The 19519-nt window shown below is 39.0% G+C and overlaps 1 protein-coding gene across 1 annotated transcript in view; it reads left to right on the top strand.

Moving 5' to 3' along the window:
• The first annotated feature begins 1006 nt into the window (after nt 1-1006).
• wdfy1 (WD repeat and FYVE domain containing 1) overlaps nt 1007-19519 on the top strand; it is a 33654-nt gene continuing 15141 nt past the window's right edge. Inside the window, exons 1-6 of the mRNA XM_052017708.1 lie at nt 1007-1291; nt 3674-3741; nt 6501-6574; nt 10506-10560; nt 16319-16469; nt 18132-18244. Of these exons, the coding sequence (XP_051873668.1) occupies nt 1155-1291; nt 3674-3741; nt 6501-6574; nt 10506-10560; nt 16319-16469; nt 18132-18244 (598 nt within the window). The 5' untranslated portion in view covers nt 1007-1154. The remainder of the gene's footprint in view (nt 1292-3673; nt 3742-6500; nt 6575-10505; nt 10561-16318; nt 16470-18131; nt 18245-19519) is intronic.

Below are 19519 nucleotides of genomic sequence, written 5' to 3'. Positions count from 1 at the left end.
AGAAAATGATATAAAAGTATTGATCAAGAAGGCATACTAATGTATTTTATGGCACAGTCTAAGTGGAGACAGATGCCTTGCCTATCCTTATATCCATGAGAGTAATGTAGTAACCATGTATATACTTTCAACCATCATTGATGCATCTTGTGTTTTCCATTTATACATTTGATAAATCTTTCTACCTTTCTTACTCTCTGTGTATTTCCATTCATAGATTTTTTAATGCCGTTGATCTGTAACTTCGGAAGGATAGTCTTCTGTTTTGTCCAAAGGGCCTTTGCAATATTTCCTGATGTGGGGTGTTACTAAATACCAAAGTTGACCTATTGCGAACTGGAGACGTGTCTTTATAGGTTATTATCAGTCAACAGTCTGCAAACGTTCCCTTTTGTTGTCGGAATAACGCAATGACATATTTCGTCTTCAAACGTGTCACAATGTGATAAGTAAATTGAATTATGTCAGTTCAACAGTTTATCATTTATATCAAAACTGACACAGGGTACTTTCACAACCCCGATGAACCAGTTAGCCAATTGGGAGAAAAATAAATAAGCGACATAGTGTAATGTGCAAGATTATATTCTGCTGCAGTGTCTGGATTTTGTCTACATTTTTAATATTTTAGTTCTTTCATATAAACAAAACACAATATGTCATGATTTTCTCCAAACCATTATTAACATATAACTATTTAATATTCAATTCCAACCAATGGGGTTGGCGGGTAAATTTACAGAGTAGGGAGAAAATGGAATATTAACATATGTATTGGAAACTTGTCCATAACAGCTGAAGTATGATTATGATAAACTTATTACAAGCTTGGGGGCTCGGGAGACTGCAGAGGCTGGAATCTGGAGCACAAAAATAACAAACTGCTAACATAACACCAGTGGGTCGAGCAGCATCTGTGGAAGAAAAATGAACTGTTGACGTTTCGGGTCGAGACCTTGCGTCAGGATTGGCAAACTTATAATAAGCTTTTTTATGCCCATGCATTGGATCAAACCAATTGCATTTGCAGCCCGAAGCTAGACGTCAATCATTTGCTCAGTGCCGCCTGTCGCGGCCTCCTCTATTGCAGTGAATACGGTAAGCACAAAGTTAAACGGAGCCCGTCAGCTGATTGCTGACTGAAAGGCAGAAAGATGGCGGCAGAAATCCATTCCAGGATGCAGAGCAGCCGCCCGGTGCTGCTGAACAAGATCGAGGGGCACCAGGACACGGTGAACGCGGCGATCCTCATCCCGAAGGAGGACGGGGTGATCACAGTGAGCGAGGACAGGTATGAGAAGCCCCTGGAGGATCCAACATCTGGGGCTGCAGATGTGGGGTCGGGAACTCTGTTCCCTCTTTCTGCACAACAATAGAACAAAAACAGGGTAAATATTGGAAGTCAGAAGCCTTGTCGGAGGATTGCATGCGGGGGTCCGTGTGCATCACTCTCGCCCTGGGCCGGCGCCGGTTTCTTTGTGAAACTGACGAGGTCCCGGGGGATTTCACTGCCTGAACATTTGTTTACATCTTGTTCAGCTTCTGGGTCGGTGGCACAGCAGCCGCTCAAACCTCCACATCTCCAGGCTCCCGCTGTAGGGAAGCACCGATGGAGTTTTTTTCCCCCCGCCCTCGGTGTTTTTGGAAGAAACCGATTTCAGTTGTGAAAGAAATTGTCGTTCTGCTGGCTTCGTGCGTCTCTTTTTCAACTGTGAACTTTTTTCACGGCCTGGAGGAATGTTTCATGAGCTTTGAGCACGTGCATTAAACAAGTCCGAGAAGGGAGGTAGACTGAGCCAACTCTACTTAAAAGACTGAAAAAGAAAGCATCGTCTTATCAAGCTCCTCGTTTTTATGTTAGAAAGAATGTTTCACCCTGAGTCATTAAGTGGCACTCTTTCCGGTAAGTATTGACAAGCGAGAAACAACTAATTGTATCTCTTTTGTAATGGCCTGGACAGGGGAAGTAAATTATGCTTTTCAAAAATCACTTTGTTTTTAGTGTGTACTTTGGGTACAGCCTCTTTAAAACTGATAACATTTAATATTACTTTGAAAATGATTTGGGTGAATGGATGAGATTTTATATAGACAGCTGAATTTTATACGTTTGTTAAATGTTAAAGGTAACAATGCCTTGGTTCCTGTCCTCATTGAAAATGTTTTGTTAGTTTGAAAGCTAATTCTTACAACAAAATCTGTGTAAAAGAACATTTTAGTAGCTGTTCCTGTTATGTTATACACTTTAAATGATTCATTCACTTTTGATTTTAAAAAAATGTCTAGAATTGCATGTTGAACAAACTGTTACCCTTTGTACAGTATATGTATCCCAGGTATTATGAAAGCCACTTGGAATTTCAGCATGTTTTGAGCTGTAAAGTTTATAAAACCTATTGTGTTATTGATCAATAATATTTTCTCAAGAAAAGATCAAAAAATTATTTCAACCGGATATCAGTCTAAATATTAGACTAATTTCATGTTTTTAAAGAAAGAATTTCAAACATGTAAGCAGTTATTACTAAATATTTTGAATTAGAAAATGTCCAAAGTTTCTTTATTGGTTCTTACATTGCTTAAATGATTATACCTATAATAAATGAGCGATTTTTACCCTTTTTGTTGGGGTGACATACTTTTAGCATATTAATTTACATAGAAAAATCACTGCTAAATATTTTTCATTTTCAAACTGAACTTAAAACTCTACTCTCTAAAGGTTGTGATAGTTTGAATGTTACTGAAATGTATATAATTTTCTGTCCTACAATAAATGTTTTCCATTAAAAGATTTGTTGAGGAAAATTAAAACAAAAGTTTTAATAGCCAAATTGACCTTGCCAGCACAGTTTCCTTTTTAAAAACAAATGCCTTTTAAAAACAAACATTGCTTTTGGCTTTTTTTAAATTTGTGAAGAAAATAGATATGTTTTTTGGATGTGAATATTTTATTTGTGGTAATCACATAGTCATGATGGTCATGTTATGACTATCAAATTAAATAGCAGATAGTAAATTTAGTTGGTCTCATGACTATTTTATCACTTAATTAACCATCAAAGTTATTCTGGAGAAAAATCGGATTCTATTAGCAACAAGTGGGGAAAGAATATGCTTGGACTTTTTTTATTATTGATGTGTCCTTCACTCTGCTTGGGATGCTGTGTGTATGGAGCCTTTAAATCATGATCTTTCTGGTTCATTTTGTTTATGTTCTCTTACATTCACAATGTTCACTGGCGATTGATCTGAAATTTTTGTACTGTTTGAGCTGTTTTTATCATAAATATTTGGTTTAATAAAAGTGGAACTGCAATATTGATGCAGAAAGAAAGTATCCTTTTGCAATTATGCTAACACTGATATATCCTGGACAACAAGTAGTACAGTCCCCATCTTAAAGGGATTTCAATATTGTCCTTGTTAAAGATCCTAATCATATGAATTTGAAATTGGGGAAAACTAAATTGCTTAATGGGTATAAACTTCCAGGTTTCTTTTTCCGTACAGAAGAGGGAAATGTAAGCTAATTGAGGTCAGCGGATGTAATTTGCTGTGACTGAAGCAATTATTTTGGAGAATGGATTTGAGCCCAGTTTCCATTCCAGTGGGAGTATATGCAAGAATTTTCTATGTGCTATTTATAAGTATTTTCATGTTCTTTCTGCAGGACAATACGTGTGTGGTTGAAACGAGACAGTGGTCAGTACTGGCCAAGCATCTTTCATACAGTATCAGGTGAGAAAAGTATCCAAGTGCATTTTCAAAGTGGCTTCAATAGAGCTTTTTTCAGATGTGACCCTCTTCCCAGATTTGGTTGATCCCAGGATTTGGTTTTGCAACAGGATTTTGATGTGCTTCTGTTGCTGCTCTAAGGATAATCATTCTACAATGAACCCCCATCAATCTGCATAGCTGGTTAGTTGCATCCTAAGCTTTTGTTACCCATCCCCAGATTTGGGGATCTTTGTATCCTTATAATAAAATCAGAACTAGTAGGCATAATCTGTAGGTCAGAGGGCATCTATAGAGGGAGAAACAGAATTACTGTTCCGGATTGATGACCTTTCTGATTGACCCGAAACAACTCTATCTTTCTCCTTGGGTGCTTGCTGACCAGATATTTCCAGAACCCATAACAATTTATTTATTTTCTTGTATTCTTTGTGCTTTGCTTTCTGATTGGTCTGGAACAGAACCCCTCACTTTATAGTAAATGAATATTGAAAAACTGCAGATGCTGGAAACCTGAAACAAAAACAAAGGAGAAACAGGAGTTAACGCTTCAGGTTGTAGCCCCTCCTTGTCATAGGTCCTGCAAAGAATTTGTGGGTTATTCTTGAACTGTATTGCTGCCCCAATCATTTATCAGTTCTATCATCACCTTACCCCACACAATCACGGGGTTCATTTCTACTTTTTGCCACCCTGTTTAGATCAGCTCGATGGCCATTTTCTACCCCACTGAGCATCATTTTAATCTGTAGAAACACCTTTTTGCATGGCTGTGTGTCCCTTTAAATCATTGAGCACTTCTGTCCCATCTTATTATGACATTATTCCTATCCTTTCCTGCACCCCTACAAAGTGACATTTCATTCCTAATATCCTCATTACTGGTAAGCTGGGATCTGAGTCTGGCCATGCTACTCCTTCCACAGAGCCTCACAAAAGGCCTTGGAACCTGAACTACAGGAACTTTCTCCTACCTGAACCTCCTCATCTTCCTCCCTTCCTATTGCATCAAGTGTTAACCAAAACGTGTTGTAAATATGTTGTAGGTTTCTGCCTCATCCATCCTTTTGGGCAGTGACTTCAGGCCTTTGATATCCTCTGCGTGAGAGAATTTTCCTCAACTCTTCTCTATTCATTCTACCAATTACATTAACTCTATGCTTTCTAGTCATTCACCTCCCAGTGAGAAGTGGAGGAAAAAATATCTATTTCACTACCTAGGCCTCTCAGTTTTATGCATACTACTTAAATCTCTCTTCTGTCTCTTTGCCAAAGAAAATAATTCAAGAAGGGTCAATCTTTGATTTAAAAACAATGACTGTTAATTTCCTCTTGCTCTCCTGTTACTGTTGCATCCTTCCTATAATGAGGCGACCTTCATGTTGGACTCTAGCTGTGCCTGAACTAGCCCTCTGGGACCTGAGTATGTACAGGAGCTCCCCTGGTTATGAAGACTTGACTTATGGAAATCTGACTTTACAAAACTTCTCCCATGAATTTTTTGTTAGTAATAATACTAATAAAATGTTTCGTGGTATTCATTAATAACTGGATACAGTATATATTCCATTAGTTTAATTATGGGTAGTGTTAGGATGAATTTTTGACTTAAATGAAAATCATAGAAAGTGTATGCAGAGTGATACAATAGAAACAGATGTTTCTGACTTATGGAAAATTCAGCTTAAGGACAGTTCTGGAGAAGGGAGCCCTTGTGTAACCTGGGGACTGCCTGTATTCCAGACTTTCATCACAACAAAGTATTGAGGGAGTGCTGTAGTATCACAGATTGCTCCTTCCAAACTAGATGTAAAAGTTCTTTACAAATTATGTGAAGAACGCCAAAACTAATCTTGGTCCTATTTATAACAAAAAAAATTGTGGGAACTTTTGCGTAAATTGTTGAATTTGCTTACGCAACTACTACAGCAGTAACTTCTGTACTATGAAGAATTTTGGGATGTCCCCAGAACATGAGATAGATGCCACTTAAATACACTTTGTTCTTTTGTATGAGCAGGGTTATTTCTTTGTTTGCAGTATTCTTTGATTTAAGGAATATTAAATGGAGCTAAAGCTGCTGTTAATCCTTCTGCCACCAGTGGCACTCTTATTGCAAAGACCCTCTTGCATTTTCAGCTCAGAATGAGAGTGTTGTTCTGCATTTTATTGGAAGGTTTGAGTTGGGATTAGTACTGGGAGTGATAGGTGAATATCCGAATTGTTCCTTGGCTAAATTTTTCTTTTAAAAATAGGAAGAATATTTCCACTTAAAGGCTTCAGCATGGGACTAGTAAACAAACTGATCCTTTAAAGGATTTTGTTGCCTGTGGTAACATCACATGTGAGAGTTATTTGCTTCTGGCTGTTGAAATAATTTAAAAAAAAAAGAAATATTGTTGGAATTGGAATCTTTATAAGTGACTCTTCTTTTTATGTTGTACTCTGATCCTGATTTGAAAGCTTATGGGGGGGGGGGGGTGTGGGGAGGAGTAAATTGCAGCATTGTTAGCCATTCAAGTAACTCTGTTTATCTCTGTGGATAGATTAACAAAAGGAAAAGCTGAAATATGTGGTGCTGCATGATTTACTACATAATTGAAGTAGACCTGTTTAAAGGGGAGAAAACAATCTGTTTAAATGGGTATGAATTTTAGAGTTGCAGAAGTTTGTGAATCTCCATTGTATTTTCCTTCAAAGAGTAATATTTTGTGATGTGATCAGCTGACATTAATAACCCAATTCTTATTTTATTTTCAAAGCACCCTGCTCTGCCATTTCCTACAATCCCGATAACAAACGGATTTTTATAGGACAAGATAATGGAGCAATTGTGGTACGTTTGTCTGCCTGCATTATGTTCAATTTCTCTTCTAGACGTATGGATTAAGATTGCAGTTTTTTTTTTATTATTGCTAAAGCAAAAAATAAATCTGTTGATCTACCTTCAGTGTTAGATGTAAAGTTCGTCTACTTACATTCCTCAGATCTTTGCAAAGTCCTAAGTACAAGCATTCAAATTTTGTTTCACTGAAGTATTTATAATTTTCTCCTTTTTTGTTTTGTGACTTCCACCTCCCCCCACCCCACTCCCCCTTCTCACTCTACAAATCCTATTCCCTGTTGAGATGGTGATTAACTATTTTGGAGGATTTTATTAGTGCTTCACTTGAACTAACCACTTGTCTCACAGAATGATCTGAAGTCATTTTCTTCAGAAGGAGGAACGTATGTCTGCTTGGAATTCCCACTATTATTCACAACTTCCAGAATTCATCAGGGCATGGCAGATTATTTTATATGCCACCAGATCTTTGGGTGCCAGGCTGTTTTGCTGCGGCACCTGGTATAATATTCAGATTCTATCCTAAACCATCAGGATTTTCAAATGAAGGGGTCGAACAGTGAATTCATGAAGGTTGTTAGTCATGGAGATTTGCAGCACAGGAAGAGGTAACTCACCCCATCGTGTCCATGCCAGCTAAAATAGAGCTATGTTGACTGATCTGGCTTTCCAATTTAGCCTTATATGTCACAGCATTTCAAATGCCCGCCCAGGGTTTGGAGTGCTTTTGTCTCTGTCACTCTTTCAAGCAGTAAGTTCCAGACTCCCACTACTCTCTGGGGCAGAGACTTTCTTTTGGGTGATCTTGTGTTTCTTTCCTCAATTCATTCTGTTACTTTAAATCTGTATTTCCATGACTCAGAGTCATACTCCATGGAAATGGGGCCTTAAGCCCACCAAGTCCGTGCCAACCATCATGTACCCATTTACAGTAATCCCATTTTATTTTCCCCACAATCCCATCTTCTCCCTCCAGATTTTACAACTTACCTATGCACTAGAGGCAATTTACAGTGGCAAGTTAACTAACCAACTCACATGTCTTTATGATATGCAAAGAAACCCATGCGGTTACATGAACATGTAAGCCCCACGTAGACAGCATCTGAGGTCAGGATTGAACCTGGGACGCTGGAGCTGTGAGGAAGCAGCTCTATTAAAAACACCACTGTGCCTCCCCTGGTTATTGACCTTTTTGCTAAAGGAAATTAGTCCTTCCTAATCATTCTTTCTCGACCTCTTAGTTTGATGCAGTTGATTAAACCTCATTATAAAAATTAAAATTAAACTTCTATAGTCCTGGCAACATCCTCCTAAATCTCATCGGTGTTATTGCATCTTTCCTGTGATGTGGTGAGCAGACTGTACCCAGTCCTCCAGCTGTGGCCTAACTTGAGTATGTCATTCAGTTCTCTCCCTACTTTTGTTTTCTGTGCTGAACAATAAGGATACTAGTACTTGGTTAATGCTCAGGATGCTTTCCCAGGAATGAGCACCAAAATCTGAGCTTAAATGGGTCAGTATAGCATTGTACAGTCTGGTCTTTGGCTATTGAGCTAGTTACCATTGCGAAATCTCTGGTCAGGAAGAGAAAAGCAGCCAAACAGAGAGGGGGAGATTGCAGCTTCCATTGCATCCAGCAGGAGGTCCCTGGCAGACTGCCAATGTCTGGAGCAGCCTCTGATGCTTCCCAGCAATGGCCCGCATTCACCAGGGTGTAGCCCTGGGCCGCTCAACTCGAAGCTGAGCGGCCAACCACCTGCTCCAGTAAGCCCAACAACAGCCCTCGCTTCGCCTAAGCAAACCATGGGGGATTCATTCTGTGTGAGTACCAGTGGAGGGCAGGTATTCACAGCAGTGGGTTGAGCAGAGATTCACAACAAGTTCCCGGCACAACAGTGCAGCGTGCAGCATGCAACCTGGCAGTAGTGCAGCTAGTACAGCTGTTGCCTCGCTGCTCCACCGATCTGGGTTCACTCCTGACCTTTGGTGCTGTTCATGTGGATTTTGCATGTTCTCCCTGTAACTGCGGGCATTTTCTCTTGGTGCTCCAGATTTCTCCCATGCTAAGGTCGCGATAGGTTATTTGGCTGTTGTAAATTGACCCCAGTGTGAGCGTGAATGGTAGAATCTGGGAGGAGCTGAATGGGAGTGTGGAGAGAATGAAATGAAAATGGTGTAAATGGGTCTTTAATGATTGGTGTGAACTTAGTGGACTTAAGGTCCTGCTTCTGTGCTGACTCCGACAGATATCCTTTTCTTTTAAAAGTTCAGTGAGGCATGTACCTGTGAATATTCCAACTCCAGGAGCAATTGCACTATAACAAATCAGCGTTTTGTAGGATAGCACGAAACAAAGTACTGGTGGATCCAATCCCATACCTAACCACCTGGCCATAATGCAATCTCTATCCATATTGCAGTGATAAATCCCAAGTTGGTTGTTTCTTTCTATAATACAATACTTTATTAAAGGAATGCATTTTTTTTCTTATTGATGGTTGAGTTTTTACAAATCAGATGAAAGGAAACAAGTAAATTATGTTGACTGCTCTATTTGTATGGTGTCTTTACCCGAGTCCCACAGTGAAATTATTAGTTCAGGGCCATGGCCGTGCGTTTACCAGAGAGGACTTTGGCCGACATACACCTATCTCCAAGTTCCTTGGAGAGAGAGCGAGAGACGGTCTTTACCAAATTCTATGGGATGTGAATCTTGATTAAGCAGCTGATGATGGATTACGATGCTGACGCGCTGACCTCAATGTCTGGGATATCATTGTAATTGTTATACACAACCTGAATCTCCCAAAGCTTGTAATGCAAGTCTTGATTGAACAGCAGGTAGAAGAAGCATGGTAGCAATTAACATTACATTTTAATGAGATGAGCAATTGGTTTCTAAGGTTCTACTCCTTTGGTTGCTGGTGTATCCATTCATTGGGCCATGTTGTGGATCTATACAGTGCTTGTGACAATGGTTTGAGATAAATCTATCATTCCAACATATTACAGGGGCATGTTGATTTAGAAATAATAACCATAGGAAATTCAGTCCCTCGTGCCTGCTGTTCTTCTAGGAGATCAAGACTGAGTTATTTTTTAATTTCAGCAGCACTTTCTTGCACTAACTCCCTACTCCCTGATTCCCTTAATATCCTAAATTCTATCAGTCGCTTTCCTGAATATTTCAGTGACTTATTTTGAGACCATGATCCTTGGATCTAGATAAAAGAAGCTTCCACCTTGTCAAGTACTTCAAGAATTTTACACGTTTCAATGAAATTGCCTCAGATTCTTCTAACCTTGGGTACGGGCCTATAATAACCTTGATAATTAAGACTTTTTTTTAAAGAAGTGTGAAAAATACAGTTATGACCCCTTAACTGACGAGAGTTTGTCTAATAACAATGAATTTCATCCAGCCCAGGAAGATGGATTATGATTGTAAAGTGTGCATTGCACTTGTTGACAGCTATACATTATTCATAAAATGCAAGCTCTAATTAGTTCTTCTGACAATCAATGTTGGCATTTCCTGATTGAGTCAGCCGGTGCAAGGTTCAAGCTCCAATCCCAACTGTTACAGATATAGAGACCAGAGCTCTGGTTGACCTCCAGCATCATACTTTGCCTGTTGGGTGTGGTTGCCCCTCACTGCCATTGTTATGGGAGCCCATAAACACAGTTTAGAATGAACATCCTGTAAAGTGGTATAAATATATTTTGAGAATCACTTCACTGCTTCATACTAATCTCCTAAGGAAAATGTGTATGGGTATAAAAATATGACATATTATGGTACTTTTTTCTTCACCAACACTGCATATTCTCTGCCCTTTGGTGATTTGTCCCTTTTTAGTAATCATTTTGTCCAAATTATAGAATGAGTATTGATTATAGATATTTGCATATATTTTAGGAGTTCCTCATGGCTGAAGATTTCAATAAAATGACTTATATAAAGACTTACCCAGGTATGTTGCCTTAATTATTTTGTTTTGGTTCTCGCTATTTGACACACACCAGCAGTATCAAATGTTATTTTGTCTTCTGAGCTGGGAGTTTATTGGTAAGTTTTCACAGTACATGATAGTGGTTTTTGACTATGGCTGAGGAGTTAGTATTTGATGTAGGAAAATCTTGGCATTATTTACTACTGAACTGACCCTTGTATTTGCCCTTGTGTTACTTGCTACTACTAAATATACTTCTTGCTGGTGGGGACTGAGATCCTAAATGTATTTTTGGAAACTGGCATTGGAAGGACAAGATTGCAAAAAAACAGTTACAATTTTGGTATTGCCTAGGTTGGTCTAATCAAAGCAGAGAAGTTTCTGGTAGAGAATTCTTGAACTGGTTATGATCTTTGTGTATATATTTTTCAAAATCTGTACACTTTTGCTGCAGTCATCCACATTTATCTATCTTATTGTTCACTTCCTTTCCCACCCCAATGGGTGCAGAACAAGCACTTTCTGCAAAATTGCTGTTAGTAGTCAGCTAAACCATGCCTCCAGTTTAGCTAGCTGTCAAACTTGTCAGAAATACTGTATCTTTGAAAATACACTTAAAATTGATAACAACTGTTATATACTTAAATAGCTGAAACATTTACTGATAATTTTAAGTTCTGAATTTCATTATTTTGTTGTTTAACAGTGTGAATAAATCTACAATTAACCTGCAAGTTAAAAGAAAATACATGAGCTTTTATTGATAGTTGTTTTTTTAAACCAAGAACTGAAACTAAACTGTGTATTTTTGAAGAGGAAGCTCAAAGTGAAACCTTCAAAATAAAAAAAATGTTGGAATCTCTCAGCTGGTTGGGTGGTAACTGTGAGAGAGAAATAGAATTCATGTTCAGATTGATGACTTTTCATCAGGTTGAGAAGTTGTTTGAAATGAACATCTTTTTCACAAGCACAGCCGGGGAAAGGCATAGTTGGGCGGAGACAGATTATGAGCAACATTGTTAAAATGGCAGCCAGGGATGATTATATGACATTGAAAGAAGGCGATAAAAGAACAAAAAATGGGTCCAGAGCAGGATGTTTGGTATTTGGCTTTGGTTCATTTGGCCTTTCAGCAAAGAGGGTTGAGATATAATTTGTTATTATAGTGGAATAATCTTAAATTTGAATAGATGTTATGACACTAATTTCAGTTCAAATTCTGATTTCAAATGTAAATTCTCTGGTGTTTCAGTACAGGCTGACTAGGTAAGCCGTTGAACCTGTGCATTTAATTTTACTTTAGTGCTGCAGTTCATTGGAGAAGCAAGCATGCAATTCTCATCTTTGATGGAATTGGCATTGAGCTAACTTTATTGAATGCATTATCATACTACGCAGTAACATTTTAATATAGAGCAAGTCCATATATACTTTTGAAACGGTACTATATCTTAACTGGATTGATCCACAGAGATGCTAGAGGAAGTATAAATTCACTGTAGCCTTTCACTGATTATACTTATGGGGTGTTTTGCAACATGTTGCCAGTGTGCAATATCTCTGAGATAAATGGTGATGTGCTGCAATGTTTTGGATTTCAACCTCCTCTGCTTTGGAAAAATAAACAATATCTTGGAAGAATAAATCTTTGAAAGGCAGCATTCGGTAAGCTTCAGAACAGTGGTTTCTCCACAATAAATACAAAGATGCAATTACAAAATGCTAGAAATACTGAGATCTGGCAGCATCTGTGAGGGGAGGATGGAATGGTTAATGTTTCAGGCTGAGACTTTTCATTGGAAGTGTTAAAATTTGAATCTTTTTAAGATGAGGTGGGGAGTAGAAAACGGAGGGATCATCAATCTTTCCAGTTTGTATCAAAATTGCCCATTTCTGAAGAAAATCTGTGAAGTTAATTCTCTCTCGCTTGCTCTCTCGTTCTCCACAAGTGCTGTTCAACCCGCTGCGTATTCCCAGCATTCAGTTTTATTTTAGATTTCTAGCATCTACAATGCTTTTTTTTGCAATGCAGCATTTTTTTCTCTATCCTTTGTTTTTATTTGCCGCCTTCTCTTTGCATCTCCTCCAGTATGCTGCAGAGTGTTGCAAAGATTCACCTATGTTTTCAGGGATAATGAGTTGCTGCATGAAGAGAGTTTGAGAAGACTCGGAATATATTTTCTGGAGTTTGGAAAAATGGGATGCAATTTCATTGAAATTTGCAAAAGGTTAGATGCAGAGAGGATGTTTCCCCTGACTGTGGGTACAATTTGAGAATCAGGGAGAGGCTATTTAGGATATTTAGGACTGAGCTGAGATCCGCTGCCAGTACCAACACTTCATCACCCTCTCTCAGCCAGTACCACCATGACTTGTGTCATTCCCATCTCTCTTGGTTTCCCCAAGAGAGACTCTACAAGAGATTTTCCTTTGTTTTCTCCAGCCCATCCCCCTTCCCTGTAACTTGAAACATGTTTGGTTTCTAAATTTTCCTGGTTCTCATGAACCAGTAACCTGAAACGTTAACTCTTGCCCTGCTGAGTTTTATAGCACTCATTTGGGTTTCAAGAGTGTTTGCTTACCTAGTTTTTAAAGATTGACAATCTTTTAAAGATTGGCAGAGAGAACTGAAACTCTGATCACAGATATTTTGGAAACTATGTATTTAGAACTTTTGAATAAATACCTTGCATACTATAACTAACCAGACTAAAAGATACTTTTGGATATCTTTTTTGGAGTGACTAATGGGATTGTTATCCCTTTCCCTTGGCCATCTGTGCCCATTAATGTTTGAATTAATTTCGATCACAGAAGTGAAAGTTCTATGTATGATGCTTACCAACATTTCCTAGTTTGTTTTCCCCTGGATTGATGAATTGCAGTAGAAAATCTGAAATGTCACATTTCACACCATTGAGTATTTTTTTTTGAAAAGCAGAGATTGTTTTGTAGAAAGGAAGCATAGAAGATAAATTGCTCTTTGTATCAAATCTCTAGCTATATACTGCTGGAATAATCAGATTATTGTGCTTTGTGGTAATTAACCTACACTCAAGTTAATGTTGCTGCCTGGTGTTCATTTTTTATAGATGAGCATTGCCTGCCCTGGTTTAAAGCTTGATAACGTTGTGGTGTTCAGTTACCCTTCTGTAACTTGAGTTCATTTGTCTGTGTATGCAGCACATTTTGCTTTAGTACATTCCCAAATAGAAATGCTTAAAAGGAAGGATTGACCAGCTGACTGCACAACTATCCCGGTTCGTATCCTGCATTTCTGTTGTTGCCTCTTGACCTTTTTTGTCGTTTGGAGTGAGAAAGTCTTGCTGCAAATGTAAGTACCTTGGTGAGACTGTACTAAAGTATTGTGTACGGCTTTGGACTCTACCCAAGAAGGCATGTACTTGCCTCTGGAGGGAGTGCTGCAAAGATTCACCAAGTGTTTCCAGGGATAATGAGTTTCTATATGAAGTCTGAGAAGATAGGCACTATATTTTCTAGAGTTTAGAAGAATGAGAGGCAATTTCATTGAATTTTACAAAATTTTTAAGAGGCCTGACAGGCTAGATGCAGGGAGGATATTTCCCCTGACTGACGGTACAGTTTGAGATTAAGGGATAGGCTGTGTAGAGTCATGGAGCAGGGAAATGGGCCCTTCAGCTCAACTGGTCCATGCTGACCAAGATTCCCAAGTTGCCCCTCAGGTTGCTATTAAATCTCTCCCCTCTCACTTAAACCTATGCACTCTCTAATTCTTGATTCCCTAACTCTTGGGGGGGGGCACGAGATTATGTGCATTCACCCTATCTATACCCCTCATAATTTTATACACCTCTATAATATCACCACCCTTTATCCTACACTCTAATGAAAAAAGACCCAACCTGCTCAACCTCTCCATTGCTCAGTCCCCCGAGTTCCAGCAACATCCTCATAAATCTCTTCTGCACTCTTTTTCCAGCCTAATGGCATCTTTCCTATAGCAGAGTGACCAAAACTGAACACAATATTCCGAATGCGGCCTCGCCAACATCTTGTACAACTGCAACATAGCATCCCAACTTTTATACTCAATGCCCTGATGGAGGAAGGCCAGTGTTCCAAAAGCCGCCTTCACCACCCTGTCTACCTGCGATGCCACTTTCAGGGAATCAGGTACTCTTAGGTCCCTCTGTTCTACAACACTCCCCAGAGTTGTCTTCCCAAAATGCAACATCGTGCACATCTGAATTAAACTCCATTTGCCATTCCTTGAGACCTACTTACCCAGCTTATCAGGATCCCCCTGCAATTTTTGATAACCTTCTTCACTATTGACAATACTGCCTATTTTTGTGTCATCAGTAAAATTGTTAACCATGCCTTGAAATTTCTCAACTTAGTCTTACCCCAGACTGCTATGGAGGTACAATCATTACTTTTATTCAAAAGTGAGGTTGATCGGTTTCTGGGTTTAATGGAATCGAGGGGTATGGTGCAGGAAATTCGTGCTGAGGCAGAAGATCAATCCTGATTAATGTCCAAGCAGTCTTGAAGGACCGGGTGACTCCTGATTCTCATGTTCTTCTAGGCAAGCTTGCGTCTTTCTTCAAGACTTGTCCACAATGCGCATGGTTTAGTTTGCCACAAAATGAACCATTATTTGTTTTCTTTTCTTAAATTGCAGACTAAAATAGTACAGCATGCCCACTGTATACTTGATCTGTTTATCTTGCATAATGCATTTTATAAGATAGCCAAGTGACCCATTATGCCTTGATTTTCAGGTTTTAATCTAGCTTTGATCTATTCTTTTGTTTAAAAATTTTTTTCCATACAGATTTAGTTTTGTTAAAATAATTACATGATCAAACACAACCATTTTAAAAATCTATTCTACCCAATTAGTCAATGACATTCTTTGTGTGTTCACTAACTCATTTTATGCAGTGGTTTTTGATAGTTTCCCGATTTGAGAGCTGACTAACTAGCTTGAAATTTCATCATTGCTTGTCTTGTTCCTTTTTTAAAAAATAATGCATCCTTTTCTACCTTTCAGTCCATTGACGTTACTTCAATTTTCTCAGCCTACTTTGGGAGAGTTGGGTTGAAGTATCATGGTCAGCTTACCTCTGATTTGCTGAGTTCCCTTGACCCCTTGAAGCACTTGAGGACCCAATCTAGACTGAAGTTTAGTGTAGAGGGCGTGCTGCATTGTCAGAAATGCTGACTTTCAAGTGAGATATTCAAAAGAGACCCATCTACCCATTCAGGTGCATACAAAACATTTCCTGTAAGTATTTTGGGGGTGGGGGGTGGTAAAGAGCAGTGGAATTCTCCCAGTGTCGTAAACAACAATTTTCTCTAATTGTGCATCTCCAAAATCAGAAATATGATGTCGGGATATTGTATGATTCCAGTGACTAATCATCAAAATAGTATTGTTGGCACTGAACCACTTTGGGAAGCCCTGAATTTGTGAAAGGTTAAGTGAAATGGAAACTCTTTTGTTTATAATGTTCAGCAAGCACTATCCCTTTGAGTTTAAAGTGGATACTTTGTAATTCTGACAGTTTTTGTTTTCATTGACACAAATGAGTGAAGGAAGGTCCATTCTTTTGTGCTGCACATAATTGCTCACTAATTTTGATTTCATGAGATAGAAATTTGGCCTCTGTTAAACGTAGTGGCATTCTGATATTTGGTTCAAGTGATTTTTAACATGGCCTCAAAGTGTTTTAATCAGCTTTATAATTAGTAATATGTTATAGCATGGGCTTTTTCTCCTCTACCCTTCCAGCACATCAACATCGTGTTTCCGCAATCATATTTTCTCCAGAGAGTGAATGGATTATAAGCACAGGACATGACAAATACCTCACCTGGATGTGTACCAGAAGTGGATGTCTGCAGGGAAGACACTGCTTTAGTGCATGGGCTTCATGCTTACAGTATCCTTAACCTTTACGTTGGCTTGAGAAGGCAATTAATCAATATCAAGACTGGTTACCAAGAGTTCTTTGTGCGGCGGGAACAAACTAAAAGAAGCCACAGTAGTTATGCCCACAGGGACGTGCTTTTTTTTAAAATTTGTCCTAACTGTTTAACCGTCTTTGTGTATCTCTCTGGTTCGTCAGCTGCTCTTTATATTAAATTACTTGCCAGACCAAAAGACCAGCAGAAACCTATGAAGCAAATGTCTGTTTTTATGGTTCATTTTTGTGACACATTGGAAATGATAGAGTATCAGCACATAATGGGACTCTGTTAATATGCTAAAATTGTATTTTTAAGGCATTACACAGAACAACAAATATGTCTCTGTTATTTGAATTTCTACTGTGAGCAATCATGCTGTAAGGGAAAAATGACCTTCAGTATGTGCCTCAGCCCAGAGTATGTTAGTTCTTTTCATTATTAAAATAATGCAACACCTTTTTCTTATCTGATAGAAGAACCTGAGGTGCATTCAGAAGGCTTGCGCAGACCACTGTTTGAACTATTTCGGAGCTTTAGCCTCCCCACACCTACTTCTGTTAGACACTGAGAACCTATCTCTTCACAATAGGCTTTTCCACTTGTGTTTGCACAATTTTTATTTCTGAAAGTCAATCAAATTTCCTATAGGAGTCTAACCAAAATAACTAATTGTCTTTTTTTTGTATTTCTGACTGATAATTCCAGGAAGAGAGAAGGCATTAATTTCCACATAAACTGACTAACAGTTAACTGGGTTCAATGGAATAGTGGTTAGATCCAGAGTATCCCTGGACCTTGATACTCATTGGAGATGTGAATCTGAGCCTCGCCAAGGCAGGTGGGAAGTTCCAGTTTGGGTATTTAAGGAAAGCTGCTTATAAAGCTAGTGTCTACAACAGGGACCTCAAAACCACGAGACCATGATTAAAAACACCTGGTTCGATGATTTCCTCCAGGCAGGAAATTTTCTGTCATTGCCCCGTACATGACCTCTGACCCACAACATTGTGGAGGAGCCTTTAACTGCCTTCTGAAATGACCTAGAGGTCCTCTAATTCAGAGGTGGTCAAGAGATGGGCAATAAATACTGGCCAGTCAGCCACTTCTATATCTGATTAAAAATTTGCTGTTGCTTCCAATAATGTTTGGATCTGGTATCGACTTGGGTTCCAAGCCAAATACTTTAGACAAAAGGAACCCACTATATTGCAGATTAAGGGGGAAACTCTGCCCCCTTCTTACTACTTACAATTTTTTTTAGTTAGGTGAGAAGTTAAAATCAAACTTTGTTTCTGAAAGGAATTTGTTTTTGTTTTCATCTTTGGTAATGAGGACTGGGCTATGTTAGCTGCTGGCTGCATCATTAGTATCAAAGGAAGGCTGCCTGCTTCTGTGTGTCATTGCCATAAGCATCATTAGTACTTTGTTTGTAAAACGTATTTTAATGTAAATCCACCCTTTGGCATTGGTACAAAGTGCAGGATAGTAAAGTCAGTAGCCACATTACTCACTGGTCAATTTTAATTGCACTCTGAAAATCATACTTTTGCCATGTAGCTGGTGGTGCCAGCTGGAGAAAACTACTCCATTTATTTTCATCAGCTTTTATTCTTTTTGACTACCAATGTATTAAGATACGATATAGAAACACGCCACGCGTTTGTTGGTGATGCCTCTGGACAGATCACGTTATTGAAGCTCGAACAGAATTCTTGCAGTATCATTTCAACATTAAAAGGACATGAAGGTAAAGTGTTTCTATTTCTTTGTCCCCATTTTATATATCCACCCTCCCCAGAATCAGAAAGGATTAGCAGCACCTGCTCTCCTGATATTAAATTTCAGATTATAAGAGCACTTATTCTTAAAAGACCAGCAATTTGGAACTGGAGCTGTTTGAGTCTGGCTTCTTTCATATCCCCACTTTCCCTTCCACAAAACTGAGGGCAGGCCAAGATAGCATGGTGAACACTGCCATCTGCTGAATATTGGCTGACCTCTTGCTCGACACTGAGCTTTGTCAGTGCCTCCCCCTCTGTGCCTGCCTGTGTGGTAAAGTAAGAGGAAACTAAGCAGTAAAACAAGACTCTGACAAATGGTGATAATCATAGGAAAGAGAACAGATCAGCTAAAGAGATGGAGGAGGGGACCCTAAAAGATGATTAGGAGAGAAGCAAAAAAAACCCCACAAGATACTGTGGTCACTGTTGCCCAATTGCTCACCCACTGATAGGCGAGTCACCTGGCCAGGCTCATTACCCAACACCAGGTCCAGAATAGCCTCTCCCCTTGTTGGACACTATTTATATAAAAAGAATTCTCTCATTCCATGTTGTGAAGAAGCAGCTCAATCAGTCATTTTGTTATTGCAATGTGAATCACCATGCCCGTCTGTTCTCTCTGCTTTCTGTCCAGTTTTCATCAACACATCGGAAATACTTAGTTTGCCAAATGTCTTTTTTTTGTGTGTCATGGAATAAAGTGGGTTGAAACCCAGCATCTGAAGGGTGGGAAATGACCTTCATTACTCATACAATCCAATAGGTGGTGCAGTCCAGATGAAGGGCCTCGAACTGAAATGTCAACTGTCCATTTCCCTCCATAGATGCTGCCTGACCTGCTGAATTCCTCCAGCATTCTTGTGTGTTGCTCCAGATTCCAGCACCTGCAGTCTCTTGTGTCTCCACTAGGTGATGCATTGGTTAATGATGCAAACAGAAGCTTAAACCATTGATCAATTTCAGGGTGGAGAAAAAGCTAATGTTTCTTCCTAGTTCCGGCTCTGGGAACTGGGTTTAATTTCTGATCTGTCATGGAAATATGGTTTCAATGGATATTATTTGGGATGGTCTATTCAGTCCATCGTGGCTGTGCCTGCTCTTTTGAAAGCACCATCAAATTAATCAACATCGCCTTCTCTTTCCCCTAATTTCTGAAATAATTTTCACTAGTTGAAACTGATCTGCAAGCTATTATTAAATCTTATTTTGCCACCATACCAGGCAGTGCATTTCATATCTAA

Source organism: Pristis pectinata, chromosome 6 (genome assembly GCF_009764475.1).
Source record: "Pristis pectinata isolate sPriPec2 chromosome 6, sPriPec2.1.pri, whole genome shotgun sequence".
In the NCBI taxonomy this organism is placed as follows: domain Eukaryota; kingdom Metazoa; phylum Chordata; class Chondrichthyes; order Rhinopristiformes; family Pristidae; genus Pristis; species Pristis pectinata.
The sequence above is the reverse complement of the archived record's forward strand: the minus strand, read 5'-3'. Positions and strand labels throughout refer to the sequence as shown.